This window comes from Lissotriton helveticus, chromosome 2_1 (assembly GCF_964261635.1).
Source record: "Lissotriton helveticus chromosome 2_1, aLisHel1.1, whole genome shotgun sequence".
Taxonomy (NCBI): Eukaryota; Metazoa; Chordata; class Amphibia; order Caudata; family Salamandridae; genus Lissotriton; species Lissotriton helveticus.
The window spans coordinates 244072768-244096405 of NC_136059.1; the positions used below are offsets into that span (position 1 = coordinate 244072768).

The 23638-nt window shown below is 47.7% G+C and overlaps 1 protein-coding gene across 1 annotated transcript in view; it reads right to left on the bottom strand.

Annotated features, from left to right (window-relative positions):
* EPG5 (ectopic P-granules 5 autophagy tethering factor) overlaps positions 1 to 23638 on the bottom strand; it is a 582198-nt gene that overhangs the window by 45877 nt on the left and 512683 nt on the right. Inside the window, exon 41 of the mRNA XM_078674745.1 lies at positions 3559 to 3778. Within this exon, the coding sequence (XP_078530871.1) occupies positions 3559 to 3778 (220 nt within the window). The remainder of the gene's footprint in view (positions 1 to 3558; positions 3779 to 23638) is intronic.

The window sequence follows — 23638 nt, forward strand, 5'->3', positions numbered from 1 at the left end:
GCGTTGTGAACGAGGAATTGGCTGAGGGCAGTCTTGATACGCCCGAGCACAACCGGGCTTTGTAGTAGGCTATCGTGCAAGCGCCAGTGCCGCTGGGGTCCCGGTGTGGTTGGCATCAGGAAAGACGCCACCACCGGAGAGTGGTCCAACAGGGAGGCCGGTTAAATCTCGACTTTTCGTGCGCAGGACACCAAATTGGCAGGAGCACAAAATGTAATCGAGCCTTGCGTACGTTTTGTGGGCCGCTGAGTAATGAGTGTATGCTGTGGCTTGTGGATGTACCCGCCGCCACAAGTCAACTAGGTCGAGATCCGCGAGACGGGCCTGACCCATCGCCGAGAGCGCCCCCACCTGACCAGAGCGTTGACCCGACCGGTCTCCGGTGTTGTGAAACACCAGGTTGAGGTCGCCTCCCAGCAGTAAGTGCGAGTGTGTGTTGGCTGTGACCGTCTCCAAGGCCCTATGTAAGAATGCCTCCTGACCGTCATTGGGTGCATAAATGGAGCCTATCAGTAGTGTCTGCCCTGCAATGAGGAAGCGGTGTGCCAGTAACCTGCCTTTGATCTCTGCTTCCTTGTGTAGGACCCGTCCCCCAAATGATTTGGCCACCAGTATCGCTACCCCAGCCACTTTCTTGTTCGCAGAGGAAAAAAATTGCCATGGGAAGGAGCGTGATTTAAGTCTATGGTGATCTTTGGGGAGCAGCTGTGTCTCCTGCAGGAGGCAGATGTCCGCCCCTGAGTGCTCCAGGAGAGAGAGAATCGCCTTGCGTTTGACTGGGTTATTAGGCCCTCTCACATTGAGAGTGAGAATAGTCAATGGGCGTGTAATGTCAAGTCTGCAGGTGGAGAAGCTGTGTGGTGCACTTGGTTCGCGAAGGTGAACAGGGAAAAACGGCCCTGCTCAGTACTCGTGGACAAGGAGGACCACCCACCCGCTCTCCCCGCCCTCCCCCTCGTCCCCACCTCCCCCCACCAACTCCCCACAACACCTCTCCCAGCCCCACCCGGATCCCCCTAACCCCAACAAGGAACCTTGAAGGAACATCCCAGTTCCCGCCCCCAAGCACATCATTGTCCAAGTCCAGTCCCACTAAGGAACAAGTCAATGGAAGGTTACCTGAGTGGACATCCAGCCACCAGGCCTCTCCCCTTCGCCCCCCCTACCCAGAGCCCAGTACCTGCTAAATGATGGATGCTGAAGTGTTCTCCCCCTGAGAATGTCTCAGGCTGTCGGTGCGGTGTCCCGGGCTACCTCCCGCACCGCGTTGACCATGTCTGCTCTGATGGTTTGTGAGTCTGTCCGCGCACTGGGTCCTGATGACAGACGTCGCGAGACTTGTTGCCAGCCATCTCTGGTGGATCGCCGCCGCCGCGGAGTGGAAGTGTCTTCCTCTGTGGCTGTGATCCCCAACACCCCGCAGGTGTCCTGGAGGGAGCGGAGCTGATGCAAGGTCCTGTTCCACCTGAAGATGATACGTAAGGGGTGACCCCAGGCATACGGTGTCTCATGTTCCCTCAGGAAATCCGTTGCAATTTTAAAGGACTTACGTTTTTGGAGCGTTATGGCGGACAGGTCCTGATGGAGGGCCACTGGGTGTCCTCGGAATTGTAAGGGCTGCTGCTTCCAGGCTTCGCTGAGGATACGTTCCTTGAGCGGGTAATCTGGAAGAAAGGCTAGAATGTCCGGCGGTGGGGCTGAAGCCCGCCTCGCAAGTCCCACTCGATGGGCTCTGTCAATCCGAATTTGGAAGTCAGCGGGTTCGCCCAGGATGTCGCGGAACAAGTCCTGCAGGTAGCCCACCACGTCGGTGCCCTCTTCTTTGGATAGAACGCCTCGGACCCGAATGTTGCAGCAGCACTATCTCCTCATCTCTGGCGGTGTCTGCTCCCTCCATTGCGGCCACTCAGTCCCCGAGGCTGTCCACCTCTCTCCGCACTTCTCTGACCTCGCCCGCCACCTCCTGCTTCAGGGTATGGAAATCTTGAAAAGGGATTCCAGAAAGGAGCGGGTTATGGGTATTTCACCCGTGCCGGCATCCTGTTGGGCCTTCGACTGGCTCGGCGATGGGTGTCCCTTGTCCGCTTTTGCCTGGGTTTTGTTTAACATCTCCGGCAGGGTCCGCTCGCCCTTCTTCCCCCCTCTCAGGACAGCCATTCAGAGGGAAGCTCCTGCTACGCGGGGCTGACCGCAGCCGCGGTGCTCCCGTTCTAGGTGCGTGCGGCGGCCGCGGGACCTCGTGACTAGGCTGCGTAGGCCTCTGATCTTCAGGTCTCAACTCGTTCCCCAATCCGGTCGGCATGGGTAGGCAGCGTGGACCCAACAGTGGCCGTGCGACTGGTGTCCCGTCCGCGGCGGTAGTGGCAGGCAGTGGGCCGTGAGAGTGGGCGCAAGGGTAGGAAGGCCGGGCTGTAGTCGCCAACTCAGGATGCTCCGGACGCACTGGGGTTCACCTGCCCGCACCCCGCTTGTACCTCGGCGATGAAGCAAGTCTCCTCACCTCTAAGGCACCTTCACCAGGGCCTCCCTTCGATGCAGCCTGGCCTGTCAGCGAGGCCCACGTCCAGCATCCCAGATCTAGGCTGGTGGGCGTCCGTAGGTGCGCGGCGTAGAGCCCCCCCGGGTCCAGGGGTGGGCACTGAGCTTCGGCCGCGGGGAGTAGCGGCCTGTTTAGGCCGGGTCACAGCGTGCTGAGATCCCCCTGGCCCGGGCGCGTCTACGTAAAATGGCGGCTTCGGGCCTCGGCGCCGGCCGCCTCACCGGGCCGTTCCAGGCAGGCCGGGTCCCCCGCTGTCACTGCCCCCGTGGGGGACCCGGAGTTTTGGCAAATGCAGGCGGGTGAAGTGGCGAGGGGGGGGGGGCCGGCGGGCCTCACAGGGCGCCCCAGCGTCTGTCGTCAAAGGCCTCACTCGCACAGGCCGCAGCCGCGACCTCGATTTGCAGTCCGGGCGGCCGTCCCCGCCGCCGCCGGGCCCGGGACCTCCGCCCCAACCAAACCACCGGGTTGCGGCGCCGCTCCTCTGCCGCCCGCTGGATGTAAGGCGCGGGTTCCGATGAGACCTGACCGCAGCTTCTCTCAGGAGGGTGCACCGTTCGCTGCTCCCGGCTCTGGCTGCTGCGGCGGGCCACCGCGTCTTCTGCTGTCTCTCCCTGCCGCAGGTGTACCGGGGCCCCGATGGACGATGGGGCAGTCCCGGTTCGTTGCGTTCGCTTCCGCCTTCCCCACTGTGCTGTGGCAGGGGGGAGAACGCTATAATGCAGGCTTGGGCCCAGTCGGATCGGAGGAGCTCCGGGGAGAAGCGTCCGCTCACTGCGACATCTTGGCCACGCCCCTCCGACATCTTGGCCACACCCCAATCCACGTTTTTAAATTCAACTATGAATCTTATAATAGTTTGGCTTCTAAGTGAGACATTATGCAGATCAACTGGTTAATTAACATTATGGATTTTGAAACTAAATATACAAATATTACCCTTTCCAAGTAAAATTATTTTTCATTTTAAATATTGCAGATTGTAAATTAGGAGAACTTTCTTCATTGTTTGAAATGTATACCTTGGTGTCGCCTGCTCCAACCACTTGCTGATTGTATTCAGAACTCTCATTTCATTGGTCAGTGTCTGTTCTGCATTAAGGCTTTGCAGTATGTACACATAAAGGGTCAGATAGCTTCCACGAGACATGCACTCCTGAAAAAATTCTTCTGCCGAAAGTTCGGGAACTTGAAGCGAAACTAGGATGGGACCCCATCCTGGGCCTTGGCTCAGAAAAGATTCTACAACAAAATAAGAGAAGTTTTCTGGTGAGCATAACTCAATATGAGCTGGTGTAAAGTGAAAACATTTAAGAAAACACTGAATGGATGAATGAAATCGATTCAGACACACACATCGACATCTGTGCCCCAGAGGAACTTTTCTACAGTTTCCCTTGAATTCCAATTTTCAGAACAAATGTCCTACTTCACCACTCATATACATAAGGTGACGGAGAAATTCAATAAAATAAACACTCGGATTTGTGCTTTAGCAGTTATAGAGGAGTGGAAGGGGAAAGATCTAACATGAACGGGGCTCGCCTTTACAGGACATCATTAAACATCTGTGTAGGAGAACTGTTGTGAGACAGATGAACTAGCACACATATAAAACATTTTTGACAACAATTAGAAACCTTCGAGGTTTAGAAGTTGTGATAGTAGATTTTGTTAAATCAATATGTATATTTTTGTAATGTTAAATATAAAATGCTAAGATCATTTACTGTTTTTCACTTTTTTGAAAATGTAAATGTATTTCAAAATTTAACGGAGAACCGAATACCAGACATTCAATGCAGGGCTTCACCCTGCATGCCTTTACTTAGGGGCCTCCCAACATGCTTACCTATTCAACGCACTATAATATCACACAGGGATTTACAACGCGTGCCTTTACCACTCAGTGAAGTGGTATCACCCCTAGACCTGCTCCTGAACTCTAATGTTGGAAATCCGAACATGTCTGCAGTGTCCCCACACTTTTTGCCCCATTTGACACCCCCAGATGCAGGTTTTCGGACTCTGAGAGTGCCCTGGGCTCTGCTCTGGGCAAGCCCAGGCCAGTACTAAGTTAAAAACGCTCAATGGAAAGACACACTTGCATTAGGGTACACGATGTGTTAGGGGACACCTTTAATTGACATGACCTACCCTATACGTCCCTAGTAGATAATAGGGCAGGGCGATTAAAACTACCTTTAAGCATGTGTGCACTACTGAAAGTCTGTGGTCATTTTAAAAGCAGCCCTGTGTTGCGGCACTGCTTTTAAATGTAAATTGTTTCCAAATCAACCTTTGTTGTAGAAACACTTAAAAAGTGATAAACTACATTATTTTGGCATTTTAGGTACCCCCAAATCTCCCCTAGGTGTTTCAGGTGGGGGGGGGGGGGTCATGTCATCATAAGGAGGAGCCTTATAAAATATGTTTTATAAGCCATGGGGATAAAGAAATTGCACATTTCACTTTCCCCATTGCAGTAAAGTGCATCCCAAAATCGATTTGGCACTTTAAAAGAATAAACGACAACATTGTGGCAATTTGGGGTACCCCAAGGGTCTTCCCAAGGTGCCCCTGGGTGGTGGGTCATATCATCATAAGGAGGGTCCTTATAAAATATGGTTTGTATGCCCTAGGGATAGAGAAATTGCACATTTCCCTTTCCCCATTGTAGTAAAGTGCCTCCCAAAATCAATGTTGGTGCTAGGAGCCCTGTGGAGTGAGGATCTGCACTATTTTTTTCATTTTTAGAGATTCTAAAGTCTCCCTTAGGTGTCCCAGGGGTGGGAGGTCATGTAAGTATAAACAGGCCCTTTTCAAAATATGTTTTACATGCCCTGGTGATGGAGAAATTGGCCAGTTCATTTGCCCATTGTAGGTACCTAACCACATAGGATACCATTGCAATAGTTTATGAACGCATAACTATCGCTAGGAATGAAATAAAATGCATTCAAGGACCTAGGAGATTGGTATTGATAAACACAGCAGCATGCCATTGCTGAATTTACGCTGCATTTTACAGAAAAAAGTTACAAGACTTTCTTGTCTGTAAGCTGGAATTCAGCCTTCCTGCAGCCCTCCCTGATTGGTCAGAGTTAACAGGATCAGCAAGGCTGCTTTGATGCAGTGATAGGTGTCTCACCCAGGGAGAGGCTATCTGGGGGAGAGAGCTCTGCTACACAGGAACGCCAGGGCAGAGGGGAGGGGTTGAAAGCATGAAGCTTCAAAGGGAAAATAGGACAGGCAGAGCATGCCCGGTCCATCTACCAACCAGTCCCTCTGACCCAGCCAGATGGCAGACATTTGCAGATGATAGGGGGAGGAGAGCAGTGGAAATGAGCCAAACTGGAGGTTAGTTGAACTAGTTTTTGCTCCTCTAATGAGAATTCAGCCAAACTGAATTTGGGCGGAATAGTGCTTCATGGGAGTAGATTATTGCACAATTTGGAGAACGTGGTCGTGCTAGGGGTGTTGCCCTGCACCTCATTGGACAGGAGTGCTCTCCCTCATGACCCCAGAGAACACTGAATAAATAAGTGAGAGGAGCAGAGCGGCTCAGATCTGCTGCTTGAAACTAAAAGAAGGCGGCTTGCCAACCTGGAAACTTGATTTGCACCATGAGGCCCTGCATTCTGACTTGGTGCACCTGCTGCATTATCTGGAACTACAGCCCTTTGGATTTACCTTGCTTCAAGAGGAATAAAGAGTAGACTCCCTGCAAGGTACAGGTTAACAGAGCTCACCTGGATCATGTAAATGTAAATGTGTTGTATTTGTAAACCGCACGGCTGCCCACGCGACGGGGCGTCCCGGCGATGCACTCATACCGCTATGGAACCATTCCTGGCTTTTCCATGTGAAATGTTCACTCCTGGGCACCCCCAAGGTGAAGCCAGGCATCCAAGCGCTGCTGGGGCTGTTGTGGAGATTAAGCAAGCTATTGCCCAGAGTCACAGAGTGGGACCCATGATTAGACTAGGCACCGAGGCGAGAATTATCAGGTCCGGGGAGATTGAGTCCAAGAGCCGCCGAGGCGGGAATTGAACCCTGGTCCCGAACCAGACCTCTGCATCAGGGTCTGCCGCTCTAACCGTTGAGCCACACTTCTCCACAATCACCACCAAGAACCCCATGGCTGGAGTGCATCCAGATTTTGTCCAGGTGCATTGTGGGCATTGTGGTCCTAACCTTGGAAGGACCATCTTGGAGCTTCCACACCGTTGGATTGTGTTTTGGACACTTTGAACCCTTAAGAGGAACTTCAGGAAGAAGTTTCAGAAGTTTGGAGCAACTTTGACAAAAAGGGAAGCGACTCAACCACGAGAGCTAAGCCAGCCACCTTCAACCGCAAGCTGACCTGCCCTGCTGGTTTGTTCAGTTGAAAAGAACCAGCGGTCCAACTTCCAAAGTTTGACCGGGAGTTCCCTGAAAAGCAAGCCGGGGAACCCTCACTGAATCCGGACTGGTGAAGAGCATCCAAGGACCGCAGCAGAAAAATCTCCAGAAACGTTTTTAAGACCGAAGATACATTTCGACAAAGGCCTATTGCGAGGGGTATCCAAGAAGGGCTTTGTAGTCAGACTGACACTCTAACTTTGTCCCAGTGAAGCGTGACCAGATGTCCCAGAGTGGTGCAATATGTTTGTAATTGCTACATAGTGCTAAATCCTAAAATACTAATACTTGGATTTTTGGCATTTTGGTGCCATTTTAAAGATACACATATTTTATATTTGGTATAAATTTGTTTCGGGATTTTTATTTTGTGTTGTGTCAATTATTTACTGAATTGGTATTTTTAAATACTTTACATACCTGTCTCCTAGGTTAAGCATGCCCGCTTGCAGCCAGGCTACCCAGGGTTGAGCATTGGAATAATTTATCGGAACCTGTACTGAGCTATAGAGTGTGTGAGTGGCGTTTTTGCCAGTGGTAGGTGCATAGTTACCACTACTAATAACCCACTTTCCTACACTTAAAAACCCATTACTCTGTTAACCACCCTTAAACCCTAAAAACCCCATTCCTCTCTCTGCTCTTAAACCATAGAAACCCTTTGACTCCCTTTACCTCTCCCCTTACCTGAACCCTAAAATAAATTCCATCCCTTAAACCCTAAATACCCTTACCTCCCTTTACCACTACCCTCCCCAAAACCCTTCAAAAATCTTACCTCCCTTTACTACTATTCACCCCTGAACTCTTAAAACCATTTACCTACCTCTTCCTACACCTAAACCCTGAAAATCCCAAATCTTTGTTAACCGCTACCCGCTGCTGAACCCTTAAACACCTTTACTTTCCTTTACCTTTATATCCCGTACTACTGTGAATACTTACGCATCTCTTAACTCTTAATTAGCCTCTTATTAGAAAACAACAATTATTACTTTTAAAAAAGCTGCATGGTAAAGTACTGCAGGGTAAAGTTACCTTTTTGGTATTTTACCCTGCAGTACTTTACCATGCAGTTACTTTTTTTTTTAAAGTAATAATTGTTGCTTGGTACTTATTTTAGTCTGGAGATGCCCATTTGAAACCTGCATGTGTACAGGCTAAGAAGGGGATCACTAGTAACACCTTCCTATACTTTTTATTTTATTGCTCCTTATTAACTTCATATTTCGCATGCAAATACTTGATTTAGGTGTGGCAACAATACAATTTGAGGACTCAAACAGTAGATCTTGATTTGTAGAATCAATCAATGCAGACATTCACATCTGCCAATGAAATGTACTTCCTAGGAAAGTATGCCACCCCGTATTCTAAAGTTTACCACAAAAGCAAAATAAATAAATGAATGAATTATTGTGATGGATGTTCAGCGCCAACGGATCATGGCGCCCAGAGTGTGAGTTCCCACCAATGAAGGCCGGCCTCTGAAATAATCGTGACCCTCCCCTAGGGGCAATGAAGACAACTGAATGACTGCCAAAGGTGTACAGAGGGCGACCGTTGCGACGAGCAGTCCAAAGCGCCACGAAACACCCGGCTCAGACTGGTGAATAGGGGTCTGATTAAGATTGTGACTGCCAGTGCAAACTGAGTGCTGGGTTAAGTGGGCCTCTCAGATGTGCCCTCTCCCCATTAAAGAGTACCAGTAGCTCTCTTTACTGCACTCTTGTGGACCACCCCAAAGGTGATTGGGTGGGTTGCGATATCCTGGCTGAGTGGACGATGGGGTGAGGAGGAACAACCTGGAGCGGCGTCTGTGCTGGTGAGTGGAGGTACAACCATGATGGCAGCTGCAGCCAGGAAGGTGAGCTAGCTGCAGGAGCAACCTCTCTCTACAGGCATCATCTGGGATCCGGCTTGGTCCTTGTCTTGGTATAGGGAAGGGGAACCAGCGTTTCCCAGACAGGGACGACACCCTTAGAGGCCCCTGACTTGTTCGTACAACAGATGAGTGGCAGATGTTGAGCTGACCCCGACTTGAGGCGTTGAATGTGTGTTACTGGGGCAGCCTGAGTTGGGCCGGGCGGGTCCCAGAGATTGGACAGTTGAGATGGGCAGCCTCCAACACCAGGTTTGTGGGCCCCCAGCGATATGATGGAGCTTGGGCCCACCCGCCTCCTTCTCCCTTCCCTCCCTCCCTCTAGTGTGCAGCAACAAGAGGGGAAGCCCCCCCTGTGAACTCATGGAGCACGTGGGAAGACCCTGTTGATGTCCTTGGCATGGGCAATGTGATTGGCACTGGCCACGAGTCGTGACAAAAGTCATAAGATGACTGCACCCAGCCAGTTACAAAAGCATGCATACAAGACGCAAGAGATGGCCAGTAGTGGGAACCCGGAATTGGGGGAAGTAAAGGCATCTCGAAGAGGGAAGGCTGCGGCCGATCTTCAAGGAACTCCTTCATGTCATTAGAGTCCTGCACAATGCCAGAGATCAAAATCGACACAGAACGCTTGAAGTCACCTTAATTCGTAATGATATAGGAAACTGATGAAGAGAATCACCACAGTGGAGTTGACACTACAAGACCATGAGGCCTCCATTAAAACCCTTTCAGATGAGGTGCGCTGAATGAAGACCACCACACAGCTCCTACATGCCAAGGAGAAAGATTTATCAATGACATTGTGAACACCTACCTTCCTGCTGATGTGGTGCCCTACATATCTGTGTAGAGAGGGCCCATAGGGTGCCGGAGGGTAGGTGGCGTTCACACAAGTGATGGTAGAGGTCGCTTCTCACCTTCAGAGGTGGCGTTCACACAAGTGATGGTAGAGGTCGCTTCTCACCTTCAGAGGTTGAGGATAGCCAGTTTACCCCTACCTCAATGGTACAGGACATTCAGGCTGTGATACAGGTATTTTAACCTCTGTACTGTCTCTCAGTTTGAGAAGCTCTGAAGCTTCTTGACCTCTTAGCCTCCTGCATCCTCCTTGTCAACTATGCCACCATCCAGAACTCCGCCGCAAGACTGGCCCTCAACCTGCCAAAACACTGCGACATCTCCCAGCACCTGCGCACACTCCACTGGCTCCCCGTCGAGGCGAGAATCACCTTCAACATACTCACCTACGCACACAAGGCCCTCCATGGCTCCGGACCAGCACACCTAAACAGCTGAACCAAATTCCATGCACCCCAATCTCGATCTTAAAAGATGGGAAGCAACCACCACCAGGTAAAAACTCTGAATGATGTGACCTGCTTAGGTTACCCAACCTGTTCCCTCAACTTCGAACTTAAATTGTTGCTTTACCTTTCTTTTTTTTTTAAACATGTTTATTGGCATTAATAATCATATACTCTTATAATCACTTAAAATAAGTCAGTATGCATTAACTGTCGAACATCTTTCAAGTATTTTCTACACATTTGGGTGATAGGCACAATTTAGGCAACATTTTATATTATACAATGGCAGTAATAAATATATACCAGTCAATCAAATCCCTTCAGCTTTAACTACGATCTAACGTGCATCATAAGTGTACAACATCTTCTTCCACATCAAGCCCATTTGCATCTTATATTCTTCATTCTTCCATTCTTGGGGCCTATCAGGTCCTTAATATTAGTGTCACATCCTGTTTTATTCACTTATAATATCCTATAATGCTTGTCATTACCTAATAAACAACTAAACTTAAACAATGAAACCAGTGTCAGTCTGTGCATGTGGGTGCCTCTATAATTATTTCTATCAATACTCGAGGTCAGTGCTCCCTTAAATTCTCGGGGGGACGTGGGGCAATCTACTCTTCAGCGGTGCCGGGTGCTTCCCAGAACCCACCATCCACCCATACCAATATCGGGAAGAGGGAGGGAGGTAGGAACCATGGGGGGATCCCCAAAAGAAAGGGGCAACATACAGTTAGGCCCGTCGATCAAATCCAGTCGGGCTAGACCCATCTCCCTCCTCTTCACTATTAGAGCTGCTTGGGTGTTCCCAATTGAATAAGACTTCCCTCCACGCCTCTGTTATGGGACACCTGCGCAGACCATTCAGTTCTTCCCTGTGCAAAGCTCTGCCCTCCGCTGCCGCCCATCTAGTTACCTCCTGAGTCCAAACCCCAATTTGTGGTCCCAGAGCCGCTTCCCATGTTATTGCAATTCGTCTTTTTGCTAGGGCCAGGGACAGATACGTAAATCGGCTTCCCACCTTGCGTTTAGGTGATATGGGATATAGCCCCAGTAGGTATACCCAAGGTGCCGTCGACTTAAGGCATCACTGCCTCCCAGAATCTCTGCACAGTCGGACAGTTCCATGTCATATGGAGGAAATCTGCGTCCAATTGCTTACATCGTGGACATTCTCTGGGTTCCCCTCCAAAGGCAGCCTGAAAGCTGTGTGGAGTCATACATGTCATGTAGACATAGTTAAACTGTAAATATTTAAGGTGGGTAGTGCAAGAGATTTTTTGGGTGATTTCATAACACGACGCCACTCTTCATCCGTAAATGTTTTATTAAAGTGACCTCTCCCATTTCCCCCGAAGATCTAACATCGGGGTTAGGGATGCTTCCAAAAGCGATGCATAAAACCATTTTATTTGATGCTCGGCTGTACCCAAAGATATCAAGGAATTGAGAACCACATGCTTAGTCGGCTACTCCCTTCCTGCACCCCACAGCAGCTCAAATGTCCTCACCATTGTTTCGTACAAGAGAAACTGGCTAGCAGAAAGTCCATAGCTCTCCCACAGGTCTGCAAAAGGGAGCAAGGAGTTGTCTTAAAAGCAGTCCCCAGTCGTATAAATCCCCGGTCCAGACCCGCAGCTGGTCTGCTCTTAGGATCGCCTGGGGTTCTCCGTAGGGAAGCCCTATTAATGGCAGCAGCGGTGTGTACCTCGGGCCCAGCCTCATCATACATCGTCTCCAACACTGCAAGGATGTAGTTTGCAGTGTCGATGTATAAGGCACTTTCATGGTCGGGTTCAAACACCGCGGGTTTTGTCCAGGCTCCACTAAGTATGTTCCCTCTTGGTTCACCCCCTCCAACCATTGCGCCACCCACTGTAATTGCGCAGCCAGTTGATAAAATTTGAAGTCTGGTACTTCCAAACCTCCCTCTCCCATTGGACGCTGTAAGGTCCACAACGTAACTCCTTGCCTCCCATCTGCCCAGACCAGGTCCCGCACCAGGGCATCTAGCAGCCTAAACCTGCCCGCAGGCATCATCACCAGTAAGTTAACAAAAAAATATAATAAACGAGGCAGCATGATCATCTTGGTCGGAGAAACTCTGGCCATCAACGGCAGTCGCAGAATGTTCCAGAAGACCAAGCTAGAACGCATGGAGCGGATTGTCCTTCCCAAGTTACCCTCTCTCATATCGGCCAAAGAATGAAAAATCTGGATACACAAATACCGAAAGGAAGTTGAAGCCCAGTTATGTTCATCTGGGAGGTCTCCAGGTCTAGTGCAAGCATCATTCAGATAGATCAACAGATCATCAGCATATAGGGAAATTATATATGTCCTCCCATTCAACTGTATCCCTAGCCCTTCCCCCCTTCACGTAAAAGTTCAGCCAGTGGTCCGACACCCCCAGAGCAAACAACAGCAGGTAAAGGGGACATCCCTGGTGAGTCCTACGGGAAACCGCAGATTCTAGGGAGATAGTGCCACTCGTCTTGACCCTTGCCATTGGAGCTGTGTACAGTAATTGGACCCATTTCTGCCAGCCCTCTCCCAACCCCATTTTCCACATATCCCCTTCGAGGTACTCCCAACTGACCGTATCAAATGCTTTCTCCAGATCTACTGAAAGAAGTGCTTCCCACGTCAAATTCTTTGCCTCAGAGTGGTATAATACTGAATACAACCAGCGCAAATGACACAATGTGTTCCGAGAGGGAACAAACTCGTTTTGATCGGAATGAATCAAATTTTTCATGTGTGGAACTAGTTTAAGCGCTAGTAGTTTACTAAGTATCTTAAAATTGGTGTTAAGCATAGACAACGGTCTATAAACTTTCACCCCAGCCTCCAGTCTCTCGGTCTTGGGAAGTGGTATCACCGTTGCGGAGCGTGTGGAGGGTGGCAATTGTCCCAGGCGGAGGGCCTCGTTATACAGGGTTACTAAGCAAGGGGCCAGTGCAGATCTATATTTTGCATAAAACTCTGCAGGCAGGCCATCAGGGCCCGGTGTTTTGCCTCCAGCCAGCAATGTCATGGCACCCTGACCTGCTGAAGGGTAATCGCCTGCAATGGCTTCTTCTTCAACCACCTTCAGGGCTAAAGGGGCCAAGAAGGCAGCGATCTCCTATATTGAGGATCCCGGCGGCGCTGTGTATAGTTGTTCATAATATGTCTGGAAGGCACTATTTATCTTATCCGGATCATACTCAGTCGTATCTTCCGCAATTTTGATCTGGGTGATCGGAGAACCCCGTGATTCAGGCTTAATGATCCAAGCTAGTAATCGACCAGCTTTGCCCTCCTCGCTCTGTACCCTATCCAGGTATGTTCTATATGCATGTGATTGGAGCCTCTCTAAAACTTCGTCACATTGCTTTCGCTTGGCCAGTAGCTGCTCACGCGCCTGTGTTCCCAGCCCGTGCAAGTTATCTAAGATCCGCAGTTCCCCCTCATTCCCGTAAGTTCTCTATGGAGCTCCCGTTGTATCCCAATAGTTTGCCCCATATAATGTCCCCGTACCACTGCTTTAAAAGCTTTCCATTCCACAATCACCAAAGAGGCGGTATCTGCAATTTCAGCGAAGTATGTGTTTACCGCAGTGCTCAACGATTCCGCAAAGGGTACATCCTTCAGTGCTCCAGGGCAGAGTCTCCATGCAGGTATAGGGGGCCTACGCCACAGTGGGCTATAAGTCAACAACAGGGGGCTGTGGTCCAAATATGTGCGGCCCAAGTATTCAGTGGAGTGGGTGAGAGAGCCAATAACCGGTGAACACCAGAATGCATCAATTCTCTAGGGGAGAGGGGTTGGCCTAACGGCTAAGGCGCTCGACCTCGGACCTGGGGATCTGGGTTCGAGTCTCGGTAATGACGCCAAAAAACCCCTGTGATTCTGGGCAAATCACTTAATCTCCCCGTGCCTAAAATGAAAGTGTGTCCTCATGTAACGTAACTGGTGCTATGTAAAGCGCTCTGATAACTGATTCGGTTCGGTTCTAGTTCGCGCTATATAAAACTCTGCAAAAAAAATATATATATTCTCGTGTGGAGATGGTGTAAGTGTGAATAGTATGAATACTCCGGAGTCCCACCATGTTGTATACACCAGATGTCATGCAGGTCCCAGTGTGCCACCACTCCCGCAGCCCTGCCAATGTCTTATGCGTTTGCGCACCTGCCAAAGGAAGGTGGGAACGATCTAATTGGATATCTGCCACACAATTGAAATCTCCTCCCACCACCAGCTGTCCTGCCGCTATGCTCGCTATATGCGCAGAGAGGGAGGTCATATAAGACAACTAGTCGTGATTGGGAGCGTAACAACAGCAAATTGTCAGCAAATTGTCATCTCCTGACCTAATAATCTCCCAGCAACTAGCACATACCTACCCCCTATATTTCTATTAGGCTGCGAGTTGTTTCAAAGGGAACCCGAGGACTAATCCATATTAACACCCCCAGGAGAACGCAGAGAAGCCGGTGGCAAAAATTTGCCCTCTCCATTGCCTTCTAAGTTTTTCAACCTCCACCATAGTCAAATGGGTTTCTTGCAATAACACGATTTGCACTCCCCGTCGTTTCATGTAATTATAAATTAGACATCGAGCCCATTATTCTAATGTTCCAGGTAAGTAGTTTCACATCTTGTGGCACCATTGCGTTCTCTATACAGTCCGCCGTTCCATCCCTCCCAGAAGCTCCTGCCCCCACAACCCAGCAGGATCCGTCAATGAAGCACTCCCACACGATTAAAAACAAGACTGAGCAGCTGTAACAATCCCAAACATAAAACAACTACCCGGCCCTAGGGCATACAGGCAACAGCCATCTGCCCAAACTTCACTTTAGCAAAACTACAAAGCACTGAATGCTAAAACCATACGTAGTGAAGGCCTCCAGGGGCGTAGCAGCTGTGCTGGCGTATCAAGTCTATCAGAACTGCAACAGTTCAGACCCCTGTGGTTATTACTGTGGGGTCTGCCGCACCGGCCCAGTCCCATTGTAGCTTATGTTGGCCTTCCCTGCTATATGATATTGTCTGCCGTGTGGGGGGGTTACCACCGGAAGCTCCAAGCTAGCCTTACCAGATGAGTCAGAGCCCTCAGTCCCCTTCGTGGATCTCGAACCCTGTTCCAACGGGGAGGCCCATCCCTTGGCGATCTCCAACACCGCCTGCAGCGCTGCCACTCTCACTCGTACTGACTGCCTCTGGGAACGCTTCCCGGATCTCCTGTCCCTCGCCTTCCGCTGGGGTTTTGGTGCCTGTCTCAGCCTCTCCGTACAGTAGGTCTCGATCCAGTCCCAGGCCATTTGGGGGTTCTCACAGAAGTGGGTCTTACCGTCCATCACTATGGGGAGCATGGCCAGAAACATGAGCGAATACTGGACGCCCTCTTCCCTAAGTGCCTTCTTGACATCAATGTAGGAGGCCCTCTTCCGTTGGACTTCCAACGTATAATCTGGGAACATAGATACATTAGTGTTATCAACCACAAAGGGGCCTTTATGCGGGCCTTATGCAGAAGAATGTCTCTGTCTTTGTAATGCAGCAGCCTGGCTACCTCTAGTCTCAGGGGCGGCCCGGTGCCACTGGGCGGGCTGGCACCCGGTGTGCCCTCTCCAACTTGAATACTGCGTCAGCTCTCCCGGGGCCACCACATCATGAAGCCACAGTTCTAGATATGCCACCATATCTCCTTTCACGATTTCTTCCGGCAGACCAAGAATTCTTATGTTATTGCGGCGGCTACGACCCTCTCCGTCTCCTGCCTATCTTTCCAAAATCTGGACCTTGCCTGTAAGCTCCGCTACTCACTGGGAGAGGGCTTTGTGTTCGGGTGCCAGTTCCTCGAGGCCAGTTTCCACTTCCTTCACTGAGTTTTTGGGGTTCTGCTCGGAGAAGGCCCGGGCCTACCGACACTGTGCTTATGTCCTGGAGGAGAGTGGCTTTTGTATACCAGATGGCTTCAAATATTTGTGTCAGCTGCTGCTGGATGGGGTCTGGTCGCAGTTGAGGTACAGGACTACTTCTCATCCGATCGGGGGGTCTCCCTCGTGCACGGGAGCAGTTTTGGTTTGTTTTCCCCGTGGTTTCCCCATCTTACCGGGGTCTGACGCCAGAGGAGCCTGGCCTCTATGCTGGGGTCTATCCTCCAAAGCCAACTCACCAGGTCACAGGCCCCTTCGCCTTCCCCCGCTCGTTGCCTGACCACAGCTATACGTGGGCCTCTTCTGATCACGGCATACGGTCAAGCCGCCGCACCGGTGAGAGACCCAGTCCTGTATATAGCACTCCTCCCAGTCTGGTATGTAAATGATCACCTGCGTTCCGGGGTACCTGGTACTGCGAGTCTATCCAAGTCTTCTTCCCTGAGCAACAGGCTATTCGACCACAGTAGTCCTGAGTTCTCCCAAAACCGGTTTCTGTATCACAGGAGTGTGTCTCAGTATGACTGGGTACCGGTCCTTCTCTCTAATTTACTTCTGCCAGACGTCAGACCTCACTTTTCTGCTTGATGTTGCAGTTATTTGCCCCACTCGTAGGCCGCTCCTCTCCAATCGTGGTCCAACTTCCCCCTGCTATGAGCGCACCTCAACTGCTCCGCTCTCCACTACGCCTGAGTAATCATTGAAGCTCAGCACTCCATAGCTACCAAGGTTTCAGATTGCTATGTGTGACAGTTTAAAAATTTCTGTGTAATTATGAGTGACATTTCAACAATTATGAGTGACATCAAGTAATGAAGACCAGGGAAATAAATATCAGAAATAACAGACATGGAGGGCGCGCGCCGCGGCGATCAAGATGGCCGCTCCCCCCTGAGCTCCGCGATTTCGGCGGCGCTTCTGCTGCGAAGGCTCCGTTTTCAGAAGGCGTTTCTCGGCGGAAACTGCCGTTTCCAGCGTCGGAACTGCCCCCCAACACCTGGGTATGTTTCTGCACGCTTTCTGACTGTTTTGGGCATTTTTTTTTGCGAAAATGCAATTACCTCGGAAACGGCCGCCATTTTGTTTTTTCTTTTTTATCGTTTTTTAATATTTTTGCTTCTCAACCACCCAGAATGTTCCCACTTCAGGAATATCGCCCAATGGCCTTGTTTTTTTACTATTCCAATGGTTTTTAAGGGCATTTGAACTATTTTGTGGCATTTGGTGACTTTTCTTGGCTTTCCCTTTGTCGTCGGACCTTGGCCTCTACTATTTACCTCAACATTTGCCTTGTCATTGTTCTGTTGCGGTTTTGCCTCTCCTGGGCCCATTTCAACTTTCTTTTTGTGCTCTGCAGACTCCAGTTGGTGCATTCTTTCAGCATTTCGTTGCTCCTTTTGGTATTTTGCAGCCCTCATCCCACGGTATGCTGCTCATACTTTACCTTACGCCTTTAATCTTTCTCTTTTTTTTGGCTTTGCCAATATGGAGCAAGGACATACTACAAAAGCTTCCAATGCTGCTTCCACCTCACGTAAGGACCCTACACCTGTGGGCAAACGCCTCAAAAAGGACCCACCATCTCCTTCCAAGTCTCCGCCTCCTGTCACTCTTGAGGACCTTATGGAAGAACTTCGCTTAATTCGCCCTTTTATTGCAGACACAACTGCTACTCTGCAAAGGCTGGATGACAAGTGGTCTAATCTTGACAAAAGGGTTACTGATGTTGAGCAAAAAATCAATGACGCCCAAGATATTGCCGCCAAACTGGTCACTCTCACTAAGGAGGTTCAGGTCCTCAAGAAAACGTCTGAAGATTTGGAAAATCGAAATAGACGCAACAACCTACGTATTTATGGTGTTCCGGAGAATTCTGAAGGGTCTGACATCATCCTTTTTTTGAAGACTCCAGTCTTACCAATTGTTGGTATGCCTAAACATGTGGATGTCAATATTCAACGAGCACACCGTCTGGGTCCTAAAAACTCCTCCTCATCTTCAATACCTAGAGGCATTATTGCTTATTTTCTTCTCTATTCTGACCTCATGACTATTCTCCACTCAGCCAAACAACACAAGCAACTGTTATGGTCAGGCCACAAACTATTTTTTTCTCAGGATGTCTCCAAACCGACTGCAACGCGTCGAAAAGAATTTCTGGACCTGCGGCCTACGCTCCGTTCCATGAACGCTAGATATGGTCTAATTCATCCTTGGTTTTTTCAAGGTTACATACAAGGATCGGTCTTACAGCTTCGAGGATCCGGCTGATCTCCGCAGGTTCATCCATTCCCACAGAGACGACTCCATGGAGCAAAGCGGCTCTTAACTTACAATGTCTCTGCCTCTGTGTTTATTTTATTGTCTACCATGTGTTGACTTGTTGTCTCCTTTCGTATTACCTCACTCTTTGGTTTTTATCGTTCCTTAGGTCCGTTTCCTGTTGTTCCGTTTGCCCTCCTCTCCATTGTATTGTGTCATTGTTCGTTTCCGTCATCCCAGTACGCTGATTCCCTGCATACTTGTTCGGTAAGTCTCCTTCATTTGTTCTTATGTCGTGCTCGGTCCTTGGTTCTCTTTGTATTTCTTTTCTTTTCCTAGTCTTCTCTTCTTCTGGTTCCTCGGACTGTGTTCTCGACCTTTATGTTTTTCTTCTTGTGCGGTCGTCTTTTCTTGCTGCTCCCGCTCTCACTTCATTGTCCTTTTTGTTACGTGTTCTGTATGGCTGGAGCCTTTTTGGTTCTCCTCGCCATCTTTCTTCTTGCTGTCTTCTCTAGGGTAGCTTTTGGCTCCCTTCTTCCTTCTTACTCACTTCCCTTTCCTTTCCTTCCTTCTCCTTTTTGGTTTACTTCACTCGCCCTTTCCCTATTACTCTTCTTTCCTCTTCTCCGTTGCAATGGTACTAGTCCCTCTAATCCCTTTTTCTAATTTTCTCTCATTCCCCCTCTGTACCTCCTTCTGCTGGTATTGTATCGTCTTTCTTTGATATCTCTCTCCTTTTCTGTTTGGAGTCTATTCTGCTCTTTTTTCTATTTCATCATGTTAGTTGTGAGTTACTTCTTTCCACCTTCCTTTTGGCACTGCGTTATTAATCACTTCTTCTTTTTCTCCTCCGTTTCTATCTCTTCACTTCGTCTCATTGTACCTTCTCATGTTGGCATTGCCCCTTTTTTTCTTCCGCTCTCTCTACTTGGGTTTCTTTTATATTTCCATCGTTCCTCTCTTTATTATATTTGGCTTGTCTTCATCTCTCCTTGCCAATCTCTCTATATATTCCCTCTTCTTACCTGTATTACTCTCTCTTTTTCCTTTTCCCTTAATCTCCTCCTATGAAAGGTTTTCGACTAATTTCCTGGAATGTTAAGGGTCTTCGCAACCCTATCAAGAAACAACGTGTTTTATCTCATCTTGCTCGTTTAAAATGTCAAATTGCCTTTTTACAAGAAACACATCTTTCTACACAGGAGTTATCGTTGTTACGTAAACAATGGATTGGGGATGTTTTCTGCTCTCCTGCTACTAATCACAAGAATGGTGTTGTTATTTTATTTCATAGAGCATTGTCTGTTCAAATTCTAAATGAAACTGTTGGTACTAATGGTAGATGGTTGCTCCTTGATTGTAAAGTTAATAATGTTCATCTCTCTCTTTGTAATGTCTATGGTCCGAATGGCATTGATTCCTCCTTTTGGAATGATTTCTCCTCCCTTCTCTCTTCTAATGCTAATGAAGATTTGATTGTTGGGGGGGGATTGTAATCAATTGATGGACCCCTTTTTGGACCGCAAATCACAAGCTCCTTACATTCCCAATAAAATGCAAAAGTCCTTCCATAGATCCATCTCCTCCAGAGGCCTTATAGATTCATGGCGGTTGTCCCACCGTAACTCTCTGGAATTTTCCTTTTTTTCTCCTGTGCATAATTCCCTCTCCCGTATTGATTATATTTTTCTCTCCCACCATGCCTTCCAATTTATGACCAACTCAGAAATAGGCTCTATCGTCATCTCAGATCATGTCCCGGTTATTTTAGATATGGATTACCCCTCTCCCTTGCCTCAGGCCCGCAGATGGCGCTTTAATAACTCGCTTTTACTTGATCCCACGTTTATTGAACATTTCACTCACTTCATGGATGACTTTTTCACTACTAACTCTCGCTCTTCCTCTGACTTTCATTTTCTCTGGGATGCTTTTAAGGCCACTGCTCGGGGTTCTATTATTGATTTTGTGTCACGTAAAAAAAAGAAAGCGCTTTCCCAGGCTTCTTCCTATCTAAAACGCATCAAAGAACTTGAGCATCTTTATTACACTTCTAATTCTCCGGATTCTTTATCCTCTCTCATTACTGCTAAAATGCAATTTAATAAACATTCTTGGGAATCGGCCTCCAAACAGCTTCTTCAATTTAATGCAAAGATGTATGGTGGTCGTAATAAAGCGGGTAGGGCTCTGGCAAATTACCTTAAAATTAAAAAACAGAAATCTAAAATTGTCTCGATTACAGATTCACAAGGCTCGCCCCAAACTTCTGATGCCAAAATTCTGGATTGCTTTGTTCAATTTTATTCTTCTCTTTATACCCCTGAGTCTTCCCCTTCAGTAGGGCAATTAGATTCTTTCTTTAATTCTGTCCCTAAACCTCCTACTCCTTTGGTGGATTTCCCTTCTCTTGATGCCCCGATTTCAGAAAAAGAAATTCTTGCTGCCCTCTCTCTTCTCCCCAAAGATAAGACACCTGGCCCTGACGGCTTTACTGTGCGTTTCTTTCTACAATTTCAATCTGTCCTGGTTCCTCACTTGCTCCAGCTAATTAATCAATTTCTCTCCTCTGGTGAATCCAAAGGCTCTTTCACGCAAGCTATGCTTGTTCTTCTCCCCAAAAAAGATTAGGACCCTTCCCTGTGTAAGAACTATCGACCCATCTCTCTCATTAATACTGATTGTAAATTATATGCGAAACTTCTGGCTCTACGGATTAATTCCATCATCCCCGATTTGGTCAACATTCATCAATCCGGATTTGTTAAGGGTAGATCCATTACAGACAATTCTAGGACCCTTCTTAATATCATTCATCTCTCTGCTAAAATGGATGGTCCTTTGGCGGCCATTACTCTAGATGCCGAGAAGGCATTTGACCGTGTCCATTGGGATTTTATGTTTGGTGCCCTGCGCTGGCACGGTTTCAGTCCCACTTTTCTTAAATTAGTTCATTTGCTTTATTCTGCTCCTTCTACTTCTATATGGATTAATGGTATGCAATCTGATTATTTTCCCCTTCATAGAGGTACCAGACAAGGCTGTCCACTCTCCCCCCTCCTCTTCATTTTGGCTGTCGAACCTTTCCTTGAGAAAATTCGTCAATCCCCTTCCTATTCTGGCTTTCTTTATAAAGATGTGGAGATTAAGTTTACTGCTTACGCCGACGATATTCTGCTTTATATTTCTAACCCTGCTACTGCTCTCCCTGCTTTCTTTTCTTTACTACATGATTACTCCTCAGTTTCTGGTTATAAATTAAACATCGATAAAACAGAAGTCCTTCCCCTCAATAAATGTTGTCTTCCTCACATGTTCCAGGGCTCCGGTTTCCAATGGAATTCTGGCTCTATTAAATGCCTTGGTGTCTTATATGCTAACACCATTAGAGAAACTATCAGACTTAATCATTCCGATATACTTAAAAAGCTCTCTTCTCTTATAGAGCGTTGGTCCCCTCTTTTTCTTTCCTGGTGGGGTCGTCTTTCTACTATTAAAATGATGCTCCTACCTATCGAGAACTTCTGTCTTTCCATGCTTCCTATCTCTCTCCCCCATTTCTTTTTTAAGTCTATCAATAGTCTTTTTTTCCAAATTCCTGTGGAATAAGCGTAAGGCCAGAGTCTCTCTTCTCCGTCTTCAACAACCTAAACATCTTGGTGGTGTTAACTTCCCCAACATCTCACGCTTTCACTCTGCTTTTTCTCTCAAGCAAATTTGGCCTTTCCTTCTCGAAACCTCATCTCCTCCTACTACGGCTTGGAGCTCTCTGGAATTGGCTTAACTTCACCCCTTCTCCTTTCTTCTTGCCTCCAATCTCACTCAACCACCTCCTAAGCTGCTTTCACCTATTTTTAAACACTCCAAAGCTTTAACACTTGCCCTTTTCCGCTCCTTCTCTGTCCCATCTACTCTTCATTTGAATACCCCACTCTGGTATAATAAATCTCTTAAACTACGTAATCGGGCGCTCTTTTGGAAGGAATGGATCGATAAAGGAATTCTCACTTATAGACAACTCATTTCTAACAATTCCTTATTACCTTTTTCAGCACTTCGTGACTCCTTTGGTATCTCCAACAAATACTGTGCACACTTTCACGAACTTCTACCTAAACTATCCACTATTATCTTGCAACACATCCCTTCTCCCTCTTCACCCCCCCTTCTTGCCTCTCCACCAAACATCCAGGCTCCCCTTAAGGCCTCTGCTATTTATAAATTACTTCCCCCCCCACTTTCTGATAGGCCTAAAACTAACCTCGAACTTCTCTGGGAATCGGACCTTAATCAAACTTTTCCCTCACCTACATGAGACTCTATTTGGTCCAAACTTCATTCCACCTCCCGGTCCGCTAGCACCACACAAACCCTTTACTTTTTTTTATAATAGATTATTTTATACTCCCTGTGACTTATTCAAATTTAAATTGTTAGATGCTAAGAAGTGTTGGTCTTGTTCATGCACTTCTGGTGATTTGGTTCACATGTTCTTTCTTTGCCCTAAGGTCCACCTTATGTGGTCCCACATTTGGTGTACACTTAACAAGATTTTGTCCACTAATGTTCCTTTTCTTCTTTCTTCTGTATTTCTGGGTGGTTTGGCCCCTGCTTGGGATGTCCCGCTTCATATTCGTAAATTTATTGATCTCTGTATTGCTGTTGCTTTTCAAATCATAACAACTAACTGGAAAGATGGAATTTGGAATTTGGTGGAATTTACTCTGCCATCATCACAGATTAGATCGTGCATGTGCTTCTTCTATTCCGATGTTGATTAAACGTGATTTACTTTGGTCCCCTTTAACAGACTATTTATCTAAATGTGCCTCATGATCACTTGTTATTGTTTTTATTAGTATTACTGTTATTACAATTTTTATATACTTTTATTCTTTTGTACATCTTTACTCTGTTTATCATTTATTTTTCACTGCTGTTCCCTTTCCCTTCCCCCCCTTTTTTTCTTCTTCTTTCCTTCTCTTTCTCTCTCTTCTCCCCACAAACTGAAAAGTTATAAAAGCATTCTTTCATATGTATAGTGTTGTCCCCCTTGGGGCTTTTCTTGTTCTGATGGCACAGTATTATCCATAACTATTGTGTTTCTTGCTGCTCTTTTTTTATGCCGTTGTACTGATGTTTTACATTGTTTTATTCAATTTAATAAAGCTTTTCAAACTTAAAGAAATAACAGACATGCCGAGCGGCTCCCCCCTACCTTGTGGTTAACTTTAAAGATATTGGTAAGGTTTTCCGAACTCAAGGTTCTAAGCAACGGCTTTTACCTTTAATTGACTGCATTATG